This window comes from Muntiacus reevesi, chromosome 18 (assembly GCF_963930625.1).
Source record: "Muntiacus reevesi chromosome 18, mMunRee1.1, whole genome shotgun sequence".
NCBI lineage: Eukaryota > Metazoa > Chordata > Mammalia > Artiodactyla > Cervidae > Muntiacus > Muntiacus reevesi.
In genome coordinates this window covers 27,384,104-27,403,906 of record NC_089266.1, presented here as the reverse complement: position 1 = coordinate 27,403,906, position 19,803 = coordinate 27,384,104, and the positions used below count along the sequence as shown (strand labels likewise).

At 53.5% G+C, this 19,803-nt stretch overlaps 1 protein-coding gene across 7 annotated transcripts; it reads left to right on the top strand.

Moving 5' to 3' along the window:
- The first annotated feature begins 3,040 nt into the window (after positions 1–3,040).
- Positions 3,041–19,231, top strand: FLCN (folliculin). Of its 7 annotated transcripts, none has more exons than XM_065909318.1 (12): positions 3,041–3,182; positions 6,835–7,106; positions 8,278–8,424; positions 9,200–9,421; positions 10,212–10,372; positions 11,595–11,686; positions 13,028–13,218; positions 15,048–15,161; positions 15,916–16,039; positions 17,015–17,146; positions 17,250–17,355; positions 17,997–19,231. In XM_065909318.1, exons 2-12 carry the CDS (start codon positions 6,858–6,860, stop codon positions 18,196–18,198), a joined length of 1,740 nt encoding a protein of 579 aa, XP_065765390.1. In that variant the 5' UTR covers positions 3,041–3,182; positions 6,835–6,857; the 3' UTR covers positions 18,199–19,231. The 7 variants fall into 7 exon arrangements, with proteins under 7 accessions (XP_065765390.1, XP_065765393.1, XP_065765394.1 ...); XM_065909321.1 differs by having other exon boundaries at positions 3,063–3,119; XM_065909322.1 differs by lacking the exon at positions 3,041–3,182 and adding an exon at positions 3,454–3,473.
- The last annotated feature ends 572 nt before the right edge of the window (positions 19,232–19,803 follow it).

Genomic DNA, 19,803 nt, shown 5'->3' with positions numbered 1-19,803 from the left:
TCTGGATGGTGAATGCTGGGCAAGAGTACATCCAGTACTTTTGGTAACATTTCTTGAGACTCCTACCATGACGCTCTGAGGTTTAGCATGGTATTTCATTTGGTTGAGCACAATTGGGCATTATTGTCAGTTATGCTTTCTGAACGTTGCTGCTGGGTTTTGATTGCCTTTCCCACTGATAATATGGGTTACATTTTCTGACCTCTAAGATGTCTCTTTTGTTGAATGTCCATACAAGTTTATCCTCTTTGAGAGTCCAGTTTAATTAAACCTTGGTATAATTCACTAATTCAAGGAATTGACATGTAGTTAAATAGATTTATAGATTTGAGAAAGCACCTCCAGAAGCAGTGCTGGGAAAGATATTAGTGGCATAAATGGAATCCATCTGTAGTTGAATGCACATTTTTATTGAAAATGACAGTGGTTGAATAAACCTTCCTTCACTTGGGACCTTCACTAGCCTATCACCATGGAAATAAGGATAACCTGAGCAAGGTGGTGTTCTCCACACAAAATGAGGAATTCCTGGAATTAGTTACAAGATGAGAAAGCAATTTTTTTCCCTTGATTTAAAACCTGACTGACCAATGTTAGTTTCAAGAACACCTACCACCAAGAGAAAATGGGGAAAAGGATTACTAACAATTAAAAAAAAATTTTTTTTAAGATTTGTCTTCCTATCGGGTGGAGAGGGAGGTGGGAGGGGGGATCGGGATGGGGAATACGTGTAACTCTATGGCTGATTCATATCAATGTATGACAAAACCCACTGGGGAAAAAAAAAAAAGATTTGTCTTCCTGATTAAAGCAACAGAATATGCAACTGGATTTAAAATTTTTATTTATTTATTTTTGGCTGTGCTGGGTCTTCATTGCTTTTCTCTAGTTGCAGCAAGTCAGAGCTACTCTCTAGTTGTGGTCCACAAGCTTCTCATTCTGGTGGCTTCTCTTGTTTTGGGGCACAGTCTCTAGGCATGCAGGTTTTAGTAGTTGTGGCCCATGGGCTCAGTAGTTGTGGCTGGTGGGCTTTGGTTGCTCCGAGGCATGTGGGATCTTCCTGGATCAGGTGAATTCTTTACCACTGAGCCACCAGGGAAGCCTCATGGATTTTTTTAGTTATTAATCTCCCTGTTAAATAAAAACAGCCTTGGCAACAAAGCTTTAGAAAGTTTTGTTCTTTATTAGTGTGGAAGTCAGTTGATCAGATTTATATTCAGAATTGTTGCTGTAGCCATTTTCAGGGTGAATCCTGTTCACCTTGACAGATGTTGGAAATGTTTTCTTTTAGAAACGGGAAAGGCACAGCTATACTTGGTTGATGTTCAGTAGCTAAGTTGTGTCTGACTCTGTTTACCCTATAGACTGCAGCATGCCAAGCTCCCTTGTCCTCCACATCTCCTGGTGTCTGCTCAAATTCATGTCCATTGAGTCTGTGATGCTATCTAACCATCTCATCCTCTGCCGCCCCCTTCTCCTTTTGCCTTCAATCTCTCCCAGCATCAGGGTCTTTTCCAATGAGTTGGCTCTTTGCATCAGGTGGCCAAAGTATTGGAGCTTCAGCATCAGTCCTTCCAATGAATACTCAAGGTTGATTTCCTTTATGATTGACTGCTTTGATCTCCTAGCTGTCCAAGGGACTCTCAGTAATCTTCAGCACAATTCAAAAGCATCAGTTCTTTGGCACTCAGCATTCTTTATGTTCCAACTCTCACATCCATACATGATTACTGGAAAAACTATAGCTTTGACTAGACGGACCTTTGTTGGCAAAGTAATGTCTCTGCTTTTTAATACACTGTCTAGGTATGTCTTAGCTTTCTTTCCAAGGAGCAAGCATCTTTTAATTTCATGACTGCAGTCACTGTCCACAGTGGAGCCCAAGAAAATCTGTCACTGTTTCCACTTTTCCCCCTTCTATTTGCCATGAAATAATGGGACCAGATGCCATGATCTTAGTATTTTGAACTTCGAGTTTTAAGCCAGCATTTTCACTCTCCTCTTTTACCCTCATCAAGAGACTCCTTAGTTCCTCTCCACTTCCTGCCATAAAGTGGTATCATCTGCTTATCTGAGGTTGTTGGTATTTCTCCCAGCAATCATGATTCCAGCTTGTGATTCATCCAGCCTGGCATTTTGCATGATGTACTTTGCATATAAGCTAAATAAGGAGGGTGACAATATACAGCCTTGTCATCCTTGGGAAATATATTCCTTTCCCAATTTTGAACCAGAGTACCATCTAATATGGCTCAGAGGGTAAAAATTCGCCTTCAATGCATGAGATCCGGGTTCAATCCCTGGGTCAGGAAGATCCCCTGGAGACGGGAACGGCTACCCACTCCAGTATTCTTGCCTGGAGAATTCCATGGACAGGGGAGTCTGGGGGGCTACAGGCCATAGGGTGGCAAAGAGTCGGACACGACTGGGCGACTAACACTTTCACTTTCTCTCAGCAGTGCCAAGTCCAGTTCTAATTGTTGCTTCCTGACTTGTAAACAGGTTTCTCAGGAGACATGTAAGGTGGTCTGGTACTCCCATCTTACCACAAGGTAAAAAGAGACTGAAAACAACGCGTCCCCGCTCCGGAGAAAAACCAGAGAGACGTAGTCAATCACAGGCCCTCGGCTCCTGGCCGCTGTGCACCCACTCACCTCGGCCAAACACATTATGAGCTGAAGGCTTTTAGACCGATCTCTTAAGTACACAGAAGACTGTTGATCAGTAGCTGTCATGCCTGAATCCTTCCGGCACATGGACTCTATCTAGCTCACTAGGCTCCTCTGTCCATCGGATTCTCCAGGTTAGAATACTGGCGTGGATAGCCATTTCCTCCTCCAGGGGATGTTTCACGACCCAGGGATCGAACCCGCGTCTCATGACACTGGCAGGCGAATCCTTTACCACTGAGCCACCAGGGATCATTACTCCATAGTTACATATATTTAAAACGACGTTTTTCGGCGGGTGAGGGCAGGAGGGTGAATCGCGCTTGCGCGCTCCCAGGCCCCGGCCCCCGCGTCGCGACGTTCTCTAGTCATCCGGTGGCCGCCTCCTGCCCCGCCCCGGGCCCGCGCGCTCCACCGAACACTGGTTCCATCGGAAATTTAATGAAAATGGTAAAACCAAAAGAAATTACAGCATCCTATATATTCGCGACGTCCTCTTTCTCTCTTCCTTCGGTATGTGCCGGGAGTCCTAGAATGGATCTACTTTTCCTCAATTCTCTTTAAAAAATGCTCCTTAAATTAATGCATCCTCCCCTCTCCTGGAATGGCTTCCTCCACCTCCCCGCGGCCCCCTCCCCCACGCCCGCGCGGGCGCGACCACTCCGGGCTTCTCGGTGGGGGCGCGGGCTGGGCGGTGGAGAGGGCGGGTCTGGCAACAGTTCCAGGGTCCCACCGGATTTCGGAGCTCCCGGACCCGTGCGGCCTTCCCAGGATGCGGGTCTGGCCGAGCTCCGCGCGCCTCGGGTACGGGGGCGTCGACGGGCCGGCTCCCCCTCCGCGGCCCCAGGCGGTGGTACGGCCCGACGGAGTCACGCGCCCTGAGGCGGGCGCGGCCCCTTGTGAGGGGACTTGGTGGGGGCAGCCCGGGTGCGGGGGGGCGGAGATCCGAGAAGGGCGGTGCGGCGGAGGGCTCGAAGCAGGGGCGGCGCCGCAGCCTGTCGGGTTAGTAGGGACGCTGTTCCGGGCGAGGGGGTGATCCCGCTGGCGGGGAGGTCGGGCCGGAGGCGGGGTGCGGCGGCCTGGACCTGAGGAGGCCCCCAGCTTGGCGGGTGAGGTCGGGCGCGGTCTCCTCGCGGAAGGGGTGGGTCGCGGCGGCCGGCGGCACTGGGTCCCCAGCGCGGGGACCCTCGGGGTGGACGTGCTCAGGCGCCAAGTCACTAGTGGTTGAGTGTCCTCGAGGGTCCCACGCCCGTCCCTGGTACCGGAGGCCAGGCCGCCGTCCGGATTGCAGGGGCGGGGGGACCCGGCCGGGGTGCCCCGCTGGAGGGGTGCTCACGTTCCTCTCGCGGTGGGAGAGGGCGTGGACGGGACCCTTGCCCGACGAGGTGCCGTGTTGAGGAGCGTCTCCGGCGGGGGAGGGTTTCTGCTTCTTCCTTGGCTTCTGGAAAGCTGGCTGGGGAGTAATGACTGGGGGGCATCCAGTAGAGATTGGAGTTGGAGACCCAACTTCACGCTGCCCGAGGTAGGGTGCCTGGGGCCGTGGTTCCCTCCCAGGCCAGTGGCGCTCAGCTTTAGGCTGGTGCTGAGAGAGGTATTTGGACCCATTGGACGTCACCTGGCTACTCGGGGCTGGAGAGAGGTTTTCTTGAGTCTGTGGGTGCGCGGCTGAGGAGCTGTTTTATCTCGGCTGTGATCCGAGAAGTCAGAAGTCCTGTCAGACAGGAGTGAGTGTCACTCAGAAAAAGTCAGAGTAGCCTGACAGTTTGATCCTGGATGCTCAGAAGAAGCTTAGCAGCATCACCTCTGCCCACAGGCTGGGCTGTCGTCTGAAGGGTTAAATGGGCATGATGTGTAACCAATAGTAGGAAGGATGACGACTTTATATACTTAAATATCTTAAACTTTACAAGAACATTTAAACATATACTTGTGTCACAAGGGATCAGACTTTGCCGTGGACTCTGTTTGCATCATCAACATTCTATGCGGTGCTGCTTACAAGGCGAGCCTCTACTGAAGCACTGAGAGCTGTGGGGTCCCCACGTCCTCTTTCATGTTCTCATTTGAGGTTGGCTGTAGGCAGCTTAATTACTTTTTTTCCATGCCCACTGCTCTTAGAATTGGCTCTGATACTTTTCCTTGCTTAGAAAACAGCAGGTCTTGAAGCTGAGGTATGATGGTGTTGCCCGGCCCAATTCATGTGCAAATGTCCCTCCTATCTGTCGACTAGGTGGGATGGTGGCCATGTAGTCCTGATAAGTATAGAGATTCATGTGGACACCTTCCACAAGTGTTCCACTTTCTGTGGCAACAACTGTCCTCTCTCCAGGCAACTCCTAAATTCACTTATTTATTTAACACGTGTTAACTTGGTGCCCGCTGTGTGCAAGGAACTGCTGAAGATGAGACACAGTGTATGATCCAGTAAACTAAAGCGGGGAGAGAGTGATGGGTGGGTGTGAGCACTTAGGATGGTCAGTGAGCCAGTGGAGGTCTTGGGGCGGGGGGTGTTTGGGACCTTTCTCCCCAGCCCTGCCTCTCCGTCCTGCTCTCCAGAATCTCCATGGAACTCAAGGTCTTCCAGCTAAGTGCCCTCTTATCTTAAACTATCTTCTCTCCCACTGCCCACCTTCCTCTAGGATGCACCCACCCCCATACTCTGACTTGCTGTGCCTTCCAGCCACCCCTCCTCCTGTCTGGTCCTCAGGTGTCTCTTTTAGGTTGACTCTGCCGCTTCTGCTGTGACCCTCACGCTCCAGTGCAGTGACAGCTGGATGGTTGACAACACTTTACTGATGTGGTAAACACAGACTGTTCCCATTTTAGCCTGCCTTCCAGACCCTGCTGTGTGACACGTGTCAGGTCTGCTGGGCGGTTACCATCTCACCTCTGTACCTCCAGTACTGTTGCAGCCTAGTGGATACCACCCCCCCCCCCACCTTTATGGTTTTCCCAAGCAGAGGACACTTGTGTCTGCACCCCCACCTGCCATCTCCACCTTCTTGGTGCCCAAACCACCCTGCCTCCTGACCCTTCCAGGACTCTACTTCCCTCATGACTTGGATTTTGCTCTGTGGTCCCTGGAGTGATCGTGCACTTTGCCTCGCTGCCTGTCATTCTCTGTCACCTTGACCAGCTCTTCCTCCCTCCCACATCTAAGTTCTAGAGGCCCAGGGCCCCTCAGCCCTGACTGCCCCACTCAGCGCCACCACCCCCCTATGGCCAGCCTGTCCTCATCTTCTCCACTGGGGGCTCCCCTCAGCACTGCTCTCTGCTCCCAGCCCCCACGTCCCTGCTTCCTTCCTCGTGCTCCACAACCCACCCATGAGCAGCGTCTACTTTTCTCCTTGGGGTACAGTCACGCTTGGACTGTCCTCACCACCTTCCCCTCCCCAGCTTGGCCCAGGCCAGCTGGCTTCCTTGTGTCTACCTGGAATAGCAGCCAAAATGATCTTTTAAAGTAACATTCAAATTTATTGTATTTCTCATCAGAATTCCCACAGGTTCTCTAATCTCCGAAAGATAGTTCGGGGTCTTATTGTGGCCCTAAAACCCACCCCCCGCTTGACTTCTGCCCTCACCCCCAGCTCTGTGAACATTCATACTCCTTCACGCCTCCTCCTCAGCCCTTGTGGTGCCCTGTGCTCCTTCAGCTCTCAATCAGGAGCCCTTTTGTCTGAAATCACATCCCGCCTCCTCCAGGACTTCTCTGCCCTTGACTCCTGTCCTTGTCTCCCTGACTCTGTCACCACATGAGAGGAAGCAGTAGCCCTCCTTCCCCTCCCCTCCTGGGAGGTGAGCTCCATGAGGCAGCATCATGGCACCTGCAACGCTGCCTGGCATTGGAGCTGCCCCACGGCTATTCATGGAACAGATGCCCCAAGGCACTGTCACTCCTTGTCCCCATGAGCCCTGCCATCACAGTCCTGACTGAAGGGTTTCTGTGTGATCCCAAGTTCTGTGTGTCTTGTTTGTCCTCACTCCACGTGGCAGGGACGGTGTCTGTTTTGCATCTCTGCATGCGATGCCATGCTGGTCCAGACTGGGAGCTTAGCAGTGCTGCCCGGCTCATGACCTGACTGGGCAGGGACAGCCCTCCGGTCTCCGGGCCCTGGAGTGGGTGGGTTCTGGGGCCATCTAAGGCATTTCTCTCCTCTCCCCACAGCCCAGCACCATCTCTAGGGCACCATGAACGCCATTGTCGCGCTCTGTCACTTCTGTGAGCTGCATGGCCCCCGCACGCTCTTCTGCACAGAGGTCCTGCACGCCCCGCTGCCACAGGGGGCCGGTAGTGGGGATGGCCCCGGCCGGGGCGAGCCTGCGGACGAGGAGGAGGGCGGCATCCAGATGAGCAGTCGCATCCGTGCGCACAGCCCAGCGGAAGGTGCCAGCGCGGAGTCCAGCAGCCCGGGGCCCAAGAAGTCGGACATGTGTGAGGCCAGTGTCTCTTGGGGCCCTGGGGGCGGGGTCGAGGGGCGTTTCTTCTCTGCAGGGGCTTGGGCTTGACCTCCTGGTCAGGGAAGTGACCTCACAGCTCTGGGCTCTTGGGTTGTGCTTGCTGCCTCTCTTCCCTGTGGTTCTTTCCTCTCATGCCAGCTCTTGCTCTTTCCAGTCAGTCCCTCTGGGCCAGCAGGTGCTTGCCACCATCACAGAGTCTGCCTTTCCGGCCTCCCCTCTGCACAGTGCTCACGCGCTGCCGACCTCCTCTCCTGTCCCCTCAGCCGGGTGTCCTCCTCTCAAGCACCCTGCCTGCCTCCTGAGCCCTGGGTGATAGAGATCAGGTCCCTGAACCAGGCTGATTCTTCACATGCAGGCCCTGGGTTTGGACTGGAAATTGGGTGGTGGTGGACCTGCCATGCAGGGTGAACAGAAATCTAGCCATGTTAGTTTGGGTTTGCTGGGAAGCAGTCAGCGAGCTTGAGGTTGATTGATTGTGAGGGGTCGAGAGGGAGGGAGCAGAGGTGGGGAGGGGCCTTTGCTGTGAGCAGGTGACACCTGTGACAGGGAGGCAGGCAGGAGGGGGACCTGGGCAGTGGGATCATGGGGGAGGGTTCTTGAGCTAGAACAGCTTGGGAGGGTCCTACATCACACGGGGAGGGCTTGCCTTGGGGACGCACAGCCTCGGCACCAAACATGACTGTGGCTTCAGAGGGGCAGCAGCCATGGTCGCTGGTCCAGCCCACTTCCATGGCAGAGGGTCTGAGCGTCAGAGTGTGGCTACCTCCTGAGGCCCTGCCCAGTGTTGTGCCCAGATCAGAGTGGAGGCCAGCACAGGCTGTGTGAGCCGCTCCGAGCCTGTTTTGCTGTCTCGAAGGTGGGGGTGCTTGTGGTGACTGTCTTGGGTTTGCACCTCGAGTTAGATGAGTGGTGGGTACTGAGCTCCCCAGGACTCCTGCTGTGGGCGTGTGGTAGACTAGACCCAGTGACCTCTGTGAGGCCCCCGTCCAGGTTTTCCTGTTCAGGAAACGGAGCTCCTCAGCCAGGTGTAACTCTAGGAGCCAGTTGTTTTTTACAGTAGTAGATTCTTTTGCTTGAGATTCGCACAAGGGGAAGAATGTGTGTTGCTTGCTTCCTGGCTAACTGGTTTTCTTTTGTTTCTCGTGAGCAGGGCTGCCGGTCACTTGCTGCAGGGCACCCCGGCTACATCAGCCATGACAAGGAGACCTCGATCAAGTATGTCAGTCATCAGCACCCCAACCACCCCCAGCTCTTCAGCATCGTCCGCCAGGCCTGTGTGCGGAGCCTGAGCTGTGAGGTGAGCGCCCGTGACCTGGGCCCTCTGAGGAGTCATTCCCACACACTCCAGCCTGGGCAGCATCAGTGTTGGTCATGGGCAGGCAGGCAGCCAGCAGTCCTGTCATGAAGAGCACAGGCAGGCAGGCCTCCAGAGTAAGCTACAGGGCACCCTGGCTGGTTGCTAGCTCACCCTTGTAAGCACCGGACCTGCATTGTTTGTTCTTCCTAGATGTACTGCTCATGTGTAGAGTGTGTGTAGGCCATGTTGCTCCCGTCAGATGTCACCACCATGTCACAGCTTCAGTGCCCATCACATGCTCTCTGAGTTGACCAGGGAGTGAGTCAGGGTGTTTCTAAGACATGTGACTGCTGCTGTTGTATTCAGTCTTAGCATGTATGTCTCTGTCACAGAGAATTTGTAGTTTATTCTCTCATGCTTCCTGTCACTGTACCCACTTTCAGACTCTTGAGGCTTGTCCTCCCTCCAGTATGTTCCAGATGAGTGATGTTGGCAAGTTTGAGCCTGGGGTAGATTATATATTTGTACAGGAGTTATATATGACTCAAGGTAGAAAGAAATTAAGGAATCCACTGGCCCTTGCGTTCCACAGTAATGAATGTTCTCCTTGGGGAGTTTGATCACAGGAGAGATAGAAGCGGACACTTCCTCTCTCATCCTCCTTTCCCACTTTTCTTGTAATCAGTGTTGGTTCGTTAGTGCAGGAAGAACTGTTTGAGCAGGAGTCACCTGTGTATAGAGGGTGGTGTCCTGTAGCGCTGTCCTTATGTCCCAGGTCTGCCCTGGCCGCGAGGGCCCCATCTTCTTTGGGGACGAGCAGCATGGCTTCGTGTTCAGCCACACGTTCTTCATCAAGGACAGCTTGGCCCGGGGCTTCCAGCGCTGGTACAGCATCATTGCCATCATGATGGACCGCATCTACCTCATCAACTCCTGGCCCTTCCTGCTGGGCAAGATCCGCGGGATCATCGACGAGCTCCAGGGCAAGGCACTCAAGGTGGCCAGGAGGCTGGGTCGTGGGGGCGGGTTGGGAGCGCTCCACGCGGAGGGAACAGGAGTGGGGCGGTGTGCCTGCCTCGGGGTCCTGACCACTGCATGGTCGGAGTTGCGGCCACAAGCTGGAGGCCAGCCTGTCTCTCTCGAGTCCTGCTGCCCTGGTTCTTGTTCGGCTCTGTCATAACTGCAGTTAGCCACTCTGGCGTGATCCCTGCTCATCTTTGCTTCCTCTCACCATCGTTTCAGAAGCCTGTCCACTAATAGTGTGGCAGACCCACATTCTACCTGGATGTCAAGGGCCACCTGGGGGGACAGGCTGGTGGTGCTTTGGTAGCAGTCCCTAAACCCCAGCGGCTTGTTGATGATCTGTGTTCAGTTCAGGCGATGGGTCTGCTCACGGTGTCAGCCTGGTGTGTGGGGTGGCAGCTGTGGAGGCCTGCTGCTCATAGGTGCCTACTCAGGGGGCACGTAGGCCTGGAGGCCTGGCTCCTCTCCTTGTGGGGGGTGGTTGCGTGTCCCCACTGGACAGGGTCTGAGCAGTGGAAGCCCCTGTGCCTGGAGAGGGAGCCAAGAGCACTGGGAGAGCAGCCTCATGGCCACCTTGAGCGGGGAGGCTGCGGGAGAAATTCTTAACTGACGCTTTCCTCAGGTGGCTTCTGACTGCATGGGGACAGAGTACCCTGCTGGGTGGGAATGGCAGCCCCATCTTTCCTCTGGGTCCAGAGAGCAGAGGGGCCTGGGCTGCCAGCTGGGATTGTCCTGAAGGGCCATCCCCTCCCTCTGTGGCTCAGGTGTTTGAAGCGGAGCAGTTCGGGTGTCCGCAGCGTGCCCAGAGAATGAACACAGCGTTCACCCCGTTCCTGCACCAGAGGAATGGCAACGCTGCCCGCTCGCTGACATCCTTGACCAACGATGATAGCCTGTGGGCCTGCCTGCACACCTCCTTTGCTTGGTAACCAGACTCGGTTTTCTCGCAACTGCTAGGGTGTTGGCCGGACTGTGCCTAGGTTGGGGGACCGTCACTGGGCGCATCTGTGTGTGGCTTGTGAGCCTGAGCTTGGTCCAGTTGTCCTTGGCCCTGAGCACGCAGAGGTCGCTGAGAAGGTGCTACTTTTCGGGTGTTGACCCCAGGTCAAGGCCAGTGGTCTCTCCTCTCCTGGGACAGCAATGAGTGCTTAAACTGCTAGACTGTTGCGGATCAGGATTTGGAGGGAGTTGACCTGGGCTGCTTTGGTCTCAGGAGGAGCTTCTGTCCTCTGAAGCTGGCTCCCTCTTGGGGCTAGCAGGTTGGTCCAGCCGTGGGTGGGCAGCCTCAGCCCTTCACCGTGGTTGTGCCAGTGACCTGGGGGAGTGAGAAGGGCTCAGCGGCCCTTATGCCCAGGCCTCAGTGGCCTCAGACCTGCCTTCACCTGCTGTCATTAGAGGGGCCCACCTGAGGCAGGTGGGAGGCTCAGTCTCCACCATGTGGAGGGAAGAGTAGGGACAGACTTGTGGACAACCTGGAAACTGCTACAAGTCTGTCCCCCCGCCACAGACTGTTTCTGTTCCTCCCCTGCAGGGTATGTTCCTTCCAAACACCCCAGGTTCTCATTCCTGTGCAGCGTCACCTAAGCCATGTCCTCACATGGAAATCTTTGAGTGCAGCTCCTGAGAACCTGCAAACTAAGGCAGAAATATGTCTCCCCAGCCAAGTGTTCTGTCTTTTAAAAATCAATTACGGAAATTTTCAGACCGACCCAACATGTAATAAGCACCACATACCCTTGCCGTCTTGCTTTAGCAGTTATCAGTATCTTAATGCTTTTTCATCTGTTCCCTCACTTTTTTATTCTAGAATGTTTTTTAAGGCAAATCTTAGTTGTATGCCTCAGCCATTAAATTATCACATCCCACAAAGCAGACTCCTTCTGTAGCTTCCTCCAGCCCCATCCACGCTTGCTGTCCTGTGCTGCCTCAGGCTTGACCTGGTGTGGGGGCCGTACCGCCACGGGCGCAGGTGCTGCTGGGTCTCTGTCAGGGGACCCCTGGACCCCTGGCTGATCGCCACTGGGCAGTGCTCAGCTGCGTCCTTATGCCCGAGTGTTCTGTTACCTGGTAGTCAGATCAGCAGGGTCTTTCGGTCTCAAGTCCTATTTTTCTTTTGGCAAGAACATTTCATGGTGCTCTGTTCTCAGGCTCCTGAAAGCATGCGGCAGCCGGCTGACTGAGAAGCTCCTGGAAGGCGCACCCACTGAGGACACCTTGGTCCAAATGGAGCAGCTTGCAGGTGAGCAGGAAGGTGCTCGTGCTGGGAGCCTGTGGGATGGCTGTGGAGTTGCCCTGTGCTCAGTCCATCCCTCCATCCTGGCAGAGGGCTGATGGAGGACACCCTGGGAACAGAAACTGGCCCTTTTCTCTTCATGGTTTTATTGGGGTTTCCTGTCTTATCTTCCTTTATGGTCCCATGAGAGTCTGTCCAGGCAGGTTGGAGAGGCCTGCCTTGACCCCCAGGGCTGTTGCTGCCTTGACCCCCAGGGCGGGGGGGCAGGTGAGCGAGGCTCTCAACCTGCTCGCCTCTCTGGACGGGGGCCCACTCCCTGCTCTGCTCTGTAACAGTAGAGTGCTGTGCTTCACAGGACCCGAGGGTTTCACCAGAGCAGTGGCTCCCCAGCCTGGTGTCTGGGCCCCCTTCCTCAGGTCTGTGGTCAGCTCTCCACGTCTGGGTAACCACCCGGGGGTCTGAGAGTCCACGTTTCTTTTGGAGATGATTGGATTATCAGTGATGTAGCAATGTGGGGTGAACAAGACTCATGATGTGCTTGATGAGCTGCTTCTTGGAAATGCGTGACCTTAACAAGCTGGAGCTGTTTCGAGGTTGTTCCTGTCATCAGGTGACTTGCATCTGAAGAGGCTTCCCTGCAAGGGCGAGGCGCTGGATTGCGCTCCACCATGGTACTCTCACGGTGCAGTCAACCGTGGACCACTGATCACAGTGATTATGCATTTTTTGGCTGGTGAAGAGGGCAAGGGCAGTCTGTTGGTGAGGTCTCTTTACTTAGAGAGCCGAGAGTGTTGAGAGAGGTGCAGGTGTGCAGGGTTCACTGTCACGTCTTGGGTTATATTTTTGTCAAAAAGGTGAGTGTAGGGATTCAGCGCACAGGCTGGAGTCAGACAGATGTGCCTTCAGGTCTGGCTCTGGGACGCATGTATGTTCTGTGTTGCCCAGGCACTGCCCCCTCGTGCGAGACAGGGAGTGAGGGTACTGCATTCGTGGGACTGATGTGAGGTGAGCTGAGATGACAAGCACTTCCTTTCTGTAAGGCGAGGAGAACGGTGCTGACTTCAGGGCAGGACGTGTGGAGCCCTCAGGGTAGCGCCTGCGTGCTTTGCTCAGCCTTGGCTCGACTTCTTCCACCAGCCGTGGATAGAACGCAGACTGATCACTCCCAGCCCCCCAGGGCTCCAGAGGCAGCAAGTAGTGTAGCCAACTGGCCTGAACGCGAAGTCAGTAGCCTTCTGGTCGGTTTAACCACAAGGTGCCTTGGGCTGAAGTGGTCATGTGACATCCAGGAAGTAAAGGAACCCAGAGCTGTGTGCTGCGGAACTTTAGTTGTCATCCGTTTTGCAGAGTTGGAAGAGGAATCAGAAAGCTGGGACAACTCTGAGGCTGAAGAGGAGGAGAAAGGCCCTGCCCTGCCAGAGGGGGCAGAGGGGCGGGAGCTGACCAAGGGCCCAGCGGAGTCTTCCTTGCTCTCAGACTGTGGAGCTTGGCAGCCACGGAAGCTCTCCGTGTTCAAATCACTTCGGCACATGAGGCAGGTAGGTGGTGGCGGGGGACGGGGAGGGGATAGAGGGGTCAGACACTGGGACCAGAGCCCCTGCCTCTGCTTCTGGCTCATCTCCACCCGGCACACCTTGTCCTTCAGGCTGCCGTACTCAGGCGTGACCAGGAACCTTCTCAGTGGGTGACTGTAGATGACAGTGGGCATCTGGGGTGTCTGAGCCCTAGGCTCAGTGAAGATGGAGGGGTTGTTTTTAAAGAAAGGCCCAGCAGTCGGCTTTTTGTGAGTCTTGAATCTTGTGGTTCTGGAACCTTCTAAAGGAGTTGAACAACATTGTTGATTTGCATGCAGCACGGATGCTTTGTAGATTGAAAACAGTGGGCAGTCTTACAAAGAATCAAAAAATCTGAATGTCTGACTCAAGTAATTGCATTCAAACAAGGGCTTGTCATTCAGTATAAGAGGGAGCCTGCGCGGCAGTGGGGGTAGGGGTGGGACATGATCACTGGGGGTACTGGGGGAGGGGCTACTGGGTCACAGAGGCCGACAGTTCCTTCTTAGACTCTCTCTTTTTATGTTGAGCATGAATTCTGTCAGAAGACAGTGATTTGTTTTTTGGAAAATTAAGTAAAGCCTGATTAACAACAGGTTCTCTGTGGGACTTCAGGGTAAAAACCGTTCACTCAGCTTGTCCTTGACTAGGCTGCGGGCCATGCTGATTGTTTCTGTGGGTGACAGTTGGGAGGGGTCTGGGGTTCTCCCAGGGGTGGGTCCTGGAGGCGGGTCCTCAGGGGCGGGTGGTATTGGGTAACAGGATGAGCTCTTCGAAACTGTGAGTTGCTGTTCAGTCACTCCGTTGTGTCCAGCTCTTTGCAACCCATGGACTTCAGCACGCCAGGTTTCCCTTTCCCTCACCATCTCCTGGAGTTTGCTCAAACTCATGTCCATTGAGTTGGTGACGCCATCCAACCATTTTGTCCTCTTTCGTCCCCTTCTCCTCGTGCGTTCAATCTTTTCCAACATCATTCCTTCCAATGAATATTCAGGGTTGATTTCCTTTAGGATTGACTGGTTTGTTCTCCTTGCTGTCCAAGGGACTCTCAAGGGTCTTCTCCAGCACCACAGTTCAAAAGCATCAATTCTTTGGCGGCCTTTTGTCGGCAAAATGTCAGTGCCACAAGGTTAATCAGTTGATTAAAGCAGGAAAAAGATAAGATGGGCTTCTCAGGTGGCTCAGCAGCAGGAGATGCAGTAGATGCAGGTTCCATCCCTGGGTCAGGAAGATCCCCTGGAGAAGAAAATGGCAACCCACTCCAGTATTCTTGCCTGGAAAACCCCATGGACAGAGGGGCCTGGCGGGCTGTGATCCATGGAGTCGCAAAGAGACACAACTGAGCAACTGAACGACAACAGAGACAGGATAGATCAGGGAGTCTCACTCCCAGGAGGAGGGGTGGAGGTGTGCTCTGGACGTGGATCCACACTGAACAGGGCAGCCCTGGGTGAGCCGGTGTGGAGAGCCTGCTCTTCCTTGGTGCTGAAGAGTCACAACCTTGGTTTGCTTTTGAGTGGTTGAGCCATAGTTAAGTGTGTAGAGAGAGAAGGCATGTTGCAGAAAGCTTAGAATGAACAGCTTTAAGTTTTTAAGAGTAAAATTGGGGGAAAGATGTTGAAGTTTGCAAGAGCTTTGGGGTCAGGCTTTCAGGTGTGAATGTAGAGAGGTCCCCCTGCCCCTTCCTGTCCTTGGGCACGTCATCCAACTCCCCCTTCCCCCTCTGGAGGTAGATGACTTCCTCTCTCCTGACCCGCCTCCTTTGCTCCACAGGCAAAGTTTCTGGATGGAAAGCTGTATGCTGTGTTTTTCAGGTCCTGGGTGCCCCATCTTTTCGCACACTGGCCTGGCACGTCCTCATGGGGAACCAGGTGATCTGGAAGAGCAGAGATTCAGACCTCGTCCATTCAGCCTTCGAAGTCCTTCGGGTGAGAGGGTGTTTTTTCTCTTGTGGTGGTGGGGAGACAGTACTGGCCTGGTGGGTTTTATTAACTGGACTTCAGGTGTGGGTGTTAGGACATATCAGAGACTCGTTGCCTGAATCTAAGATCTGTGTTATTCCCCACTATTAATATGGGGGTCATCTGCCCTTTCACTGCCGAGGGCCTGGGTCCCATCCCTGGTTAGAACTGAGTCCATAAGACACACACAGCTCGGCCCCAGAATATTTAGAAAAACAACAGGTAGTGATTTGTGGCTTTGTTTCCTGTGAGGAATCTGCTGTCCTCATAGACTGATCACGTCTTGTCTGTGTCCCCATCCCTACCCTCTGAGAAGCCACCTCCACACCAGCGGTGGCCTCAGCCCCCAGGGCCTCTGCACGGCACGTTCTTGATGGGCCTGCCATGTTGCACCCCACAGGTGTAGTGGTGCCATGGCCCGGGTCTGGCTCTGAGGGTGCGTGCTCACTGCCCTCTGTCTAGGCCCTGAGGGCACGAGATCAGTCTCTCAAAAAGCTTTGGGGATGAGGGAAGACACACAAAGCTAAGCAGCTGGAGAATGAGGAGGAGCTAACCCTGCTGAGCAGGCCAGGGTGGGGCTGTGTGGGAGACAGCCTGGGGCCAGAAGACCAGGGACACCTTGGGAGGAAGACGCTTTGCACGAGTGCTGAGTGCACTGGGGTGTGGGGATGGACGCAGCCGGGGCAGCGCTCCTCAACCCTGGGCTGTTGTGTCCCTGCAGACCATGCTGCCCGTGGGCTGTGTCCGTGTCGTCCCCTACAGCAGCCAGTACGAGGAGGCCTACCGCTGCAACTTCCTGGGCCTCAGCCCCCACGTGCAGATCCCTCCCCACGTGCTGGCCTCAGGTACAAGCCTAGTTGGTCCTCGGGACTTGGAGCAAGACCACGTGGCTGGGTGTCAGCTGTGTGTGAGGACCACGCCTGCTGGCCTCAGAGACAGGAGGCCCCATGTTGCAGGACTTGCTTTGCCAGTGGCATTGGCCTCTGTTTCCTGTCTTCAAGGCGGGGGTGGGTTGGGCTGGACAAGCCCATGGTTGCGGTAGCTTGCTGGAGTGTGGCTCTCAGTGGGAGCATGTCCCATCCTGGGGATGGTTCAGGAGTCCCTCTGGACTGACCCCTCTGCCCTGTGGTCTTCCTTCCTCTTTCTGGTCTCCTGTTTTATCTGCCGTAAACCCGTCCCTGCTGCCCATCAGCACAGTGGCCTTTGCTCTGCTCACCTCCACCCTTTGGATGGACAAACTTATTGAGCCAGGAAGCTCATTTTCGTCCCTTTTCAGTTGGGGGCATTTGGGAATCAGGCTAGGCACCCATCCCCACTTCCTGGCGTGTCCAGGCTCCTCCGGCGATTCTGTGAGTTGGACAGACAGTTGGTCACAGAGCTGCCATCCTTCAGCACTCAGGCTGGGCTGTGAGTCCAGGAGGCAGTATGCAGAGCACAGGCTCTAGTCTCAGAGACTGGCTTGATGTTATTACCACCATAGCCATGTGACCTCATGCAAGTCACTTAGATTCTCTGTTTCCCTGCCTATGAAGTAGGGGTTTTGCAGGACCCCTCTCACAGAGCAGTTTAATATTAAGCCAACTGAGGTATATGACATAATCAGTAGTTATTATCACTTGATGCATTGTTAGTTTGAGTCAAAAGTGAACTCTTAACTGTGTTCACAAATGACAGAAGATTTTAAAGGCCCAAGTATTAACCTTGGGTGACTGGAGTGTTTCCCGAGATGGTCTGAGATGATTCGGAGCCGCAGAGTCCAGTTTGCTTGTCATGGGGTGAGGGGGCACACTTGACAGAGCAGTGTGTCTATGTTGCCCCAGAGTTTGCTGTGGTCGTGGAGGTACACACGGCCACTCGCTCCAGCCTCCATGCAGTCGGGTGTGAGGGTGAGCAGCCTCTCAGCAAATACGAGTTTGTGGTGACCAGTGGGAGTCCTGTAGCCGCAGACCGAGGTGAGTTCGGCTGAGTGGGCTGCCTCATCCCAGAATGAGCTGGGGGGGTGGGGGGGCAGCACTCAGGCTCTCCTGGTGCTGACCCCCTCTGCCCCACCTTCAGTCGGCCCCACCATCCTGAATAAGATGGAGGCTGCTCTGACCAACCAGAACCTGTCCGTGGACGTGGTGGACCAGTGCCTCGTGTGCCTCAAGGAAGAGTGGATGAAGTAAGCAGGCGCTGTCATGGCTTCTGGAGTCTTGCTTTCTGGGGAGGGCTGGGGTGCCAACACCACGGCATCCTGCTGAGGAAAACCAGAAAAGAGCTGAGGCCGTGGCGCTGGGGTGGTGCAGTAGGGGAGAGGTTACAAGTCCGCCGCCTGTGCAGCCAGCTGGGTGACCTTGAGCAGGTGACTCGGCACCTGGGCCTCAAGCTGCTCTGTGCTCTCCAAGGAAGCAGTTGTTTTTGATAGTTAATTAACTTAAAAAGTTGAAAGATCAGATAGTTCCCATTCTGTGACAGCAGATAACTATATTCCCTCCTGCCTTCTTAGTAATTTTGTCAATTAATTAGCCAAACATCGTTCTGACTTTAAATAGTGCAGTGAAGCTTCAGAGCAGGCAGTTCCTTTCATGACAGGAAGTAATGTTTGTTTTTTTAACCTCCCTGTCTGGATGCAGCAGCATTAGAACTGGGCAAGTGGGAAATGCTGGGGCAGGCCTGAGCTGCTGCTGTGCCGTGCTGACTCCCCTGTTTCGGTTCTGCTCTACTTATCAAGCTGTTGTTGGTCTTGAAGCCTCTTAGGCCCCAGGACCAGAACTCTGCTGATGGCGCTATGGTAGCTGAGTGTTTGGTTTTGATTTTCTACAGCAAAGTGAAGGTCCTTTTTAAATTCACCAAGGTGGATAGTCGGCCCAAAGAGGACACACAGAAGCTGCTGAGTATCCTTGGAGCGTCTGAGGAGGACAACGTTAAGCTGCTCAAGTTCTGGATGACAGGCCTGAGCAAAACCTACAAGTCACACCTCATGTCCACGGTCCGCAGCCCCACGGCCTTGGAGCCTCGCAACTGACCCCACTGTGGGAATGAGCATCCGCGTGGCCTGCTGGGAAGTGGCAATGGCCACCTTATCGTGATGCTCAGACACAGGTCTCTGATGGCGGTCACAGGTGGTCCTCCTGTATCCGAATGCCAACCTGACCCTGTTTGCTCAGAAGGAGTGGAAGCTGTTGGAACTGAACTCTGCTCTCTGTGGGGTTTGCGCCTGTGTGGTTCTTGGCACCATCCCGCAGACTTGAGCTGCTCCAGCCCTGAAGAGGGCAGCTGGAGACTGGTGACACTTTGTCCCCTGCATTCGCACCCCCGAGGAGAGAAGAACGGACGGAAGATGTGTATCTCCTGTCTGGTCAGCCTCGCCTGAGGTACCTCAGCCTCACTGTCAGATCCTGTCAGGGTTAGCAGTTGAACCTTTCTATTCTGAAATTCAGCAAGGGTTTTCCAGGTTTTGTGTGTGTTGTGAGTTTCCCTGTAGTTATGGGTTTTCAGAGTATGTGCTAATCTGGAGTCACTGCTAATAATCTGGCTTCAAGTCAGGGCTCTGGGAATGGCTCTGGGTGGAGTGGATATTCCACGCTCATCATTGGAGCATCTGGAATTCGTGTTTTTAAGTTATCTGACCACCACTCTTCTGGCCATTCTCTGCTGTGGTTGCTTTGAGAGTACCCTGAGCTTGAGGACAAGCCCTGATCTTTTTGCACAGAGATGACACTCTGCTGAAATGCCAACTGGAGTCCTTTGACTGACCTGGCTCACTATGTATGCAGCTGAGACACCCATCATAGTTTTCTTCCATATCACTCTGCCCTTGATTGCTTCTTTAAATGTCTGCATTTGGCTGCAGTTAATTTTGGTGTCTAAAGACAGGTTCATCATCCCTGTGTACATTTTTAATAAGGATTTGTGGTTTGGAAGGATTTTCCAGTAATTTTGCTGATTTGTTTATAGTTTTTGTGTTTAATTTATATTTAACAGGAAGACCATGTTTATATGACTAGGTATATGTATTGCGCAAGAACATCAAAATAATAAAGATATATTTTTATAAACTGTTGACTACATGGTTTTATTGGTTTGCTACCTCAGATTTTCTTGGGATCAGTCACAGAAAATAATATGGTTAGAATAAGACCAGTAATAGAACTGTTTTGGAACTTTTTACTTTACTGGAGAGGAAGACTTAATAAATTGTGATTAACTTTCAGTCAGTTTCAGCTCTTTGTACAATTTCAGGTTCCCTTCTCCTACCCCTAACCATGTGGCAGGACCGTGCACATGTTCTTGGATCAACTTGCATATAGCTTGTGGGAATGGGGTTGGGAGTCCTTGGGATGTCAGGGCTTTGTGCCTGATCGCTGCATCTGATCACAGTGCAGATGAAGAGGGGCAGCCACTGTGGCTGTACCCCACCACCCCTGGATGAGGTATCTGTCAGGGAATGATAGTGGGCTGGGGACCTCTTTCCCCCTCTCAGGAGCCAGACATTAAAGAGTAGGACACTCAAACAATTTACATGAATGAGAAAAAAAGTGACTGCGCACACCCAGGGAAGGGCTCAGAAAAAAAAACCTGAGAAAAATTTAAGTTTACAACTCTAGCTGATCCTTGGCAAAGAGCCAGA

Coding starts and splice junctions, on each gene's coding strand:
- FLCN (XM_065909318.1), top strand. CDS start 6,858: ATGAACGCCATTGTCGCGCTCTGTCACTTCTGTGAGCTGCATGGCCCC. Junction 7,107..8,277: donor AGAAGTCGGACATGTGTGAG/GCCAGTGTCTCT, acceptor TCTCGTGAGCAG/GGCTGCCGGTCACTTGCTGC. Junction 16,040..17,014: donor TCCCCACGTGCTGGCCTCAG/GTACAAGCCTAG, acceptor ATGTTGCCCCAG/AGTTTGCTGTGGTCGTGGAG.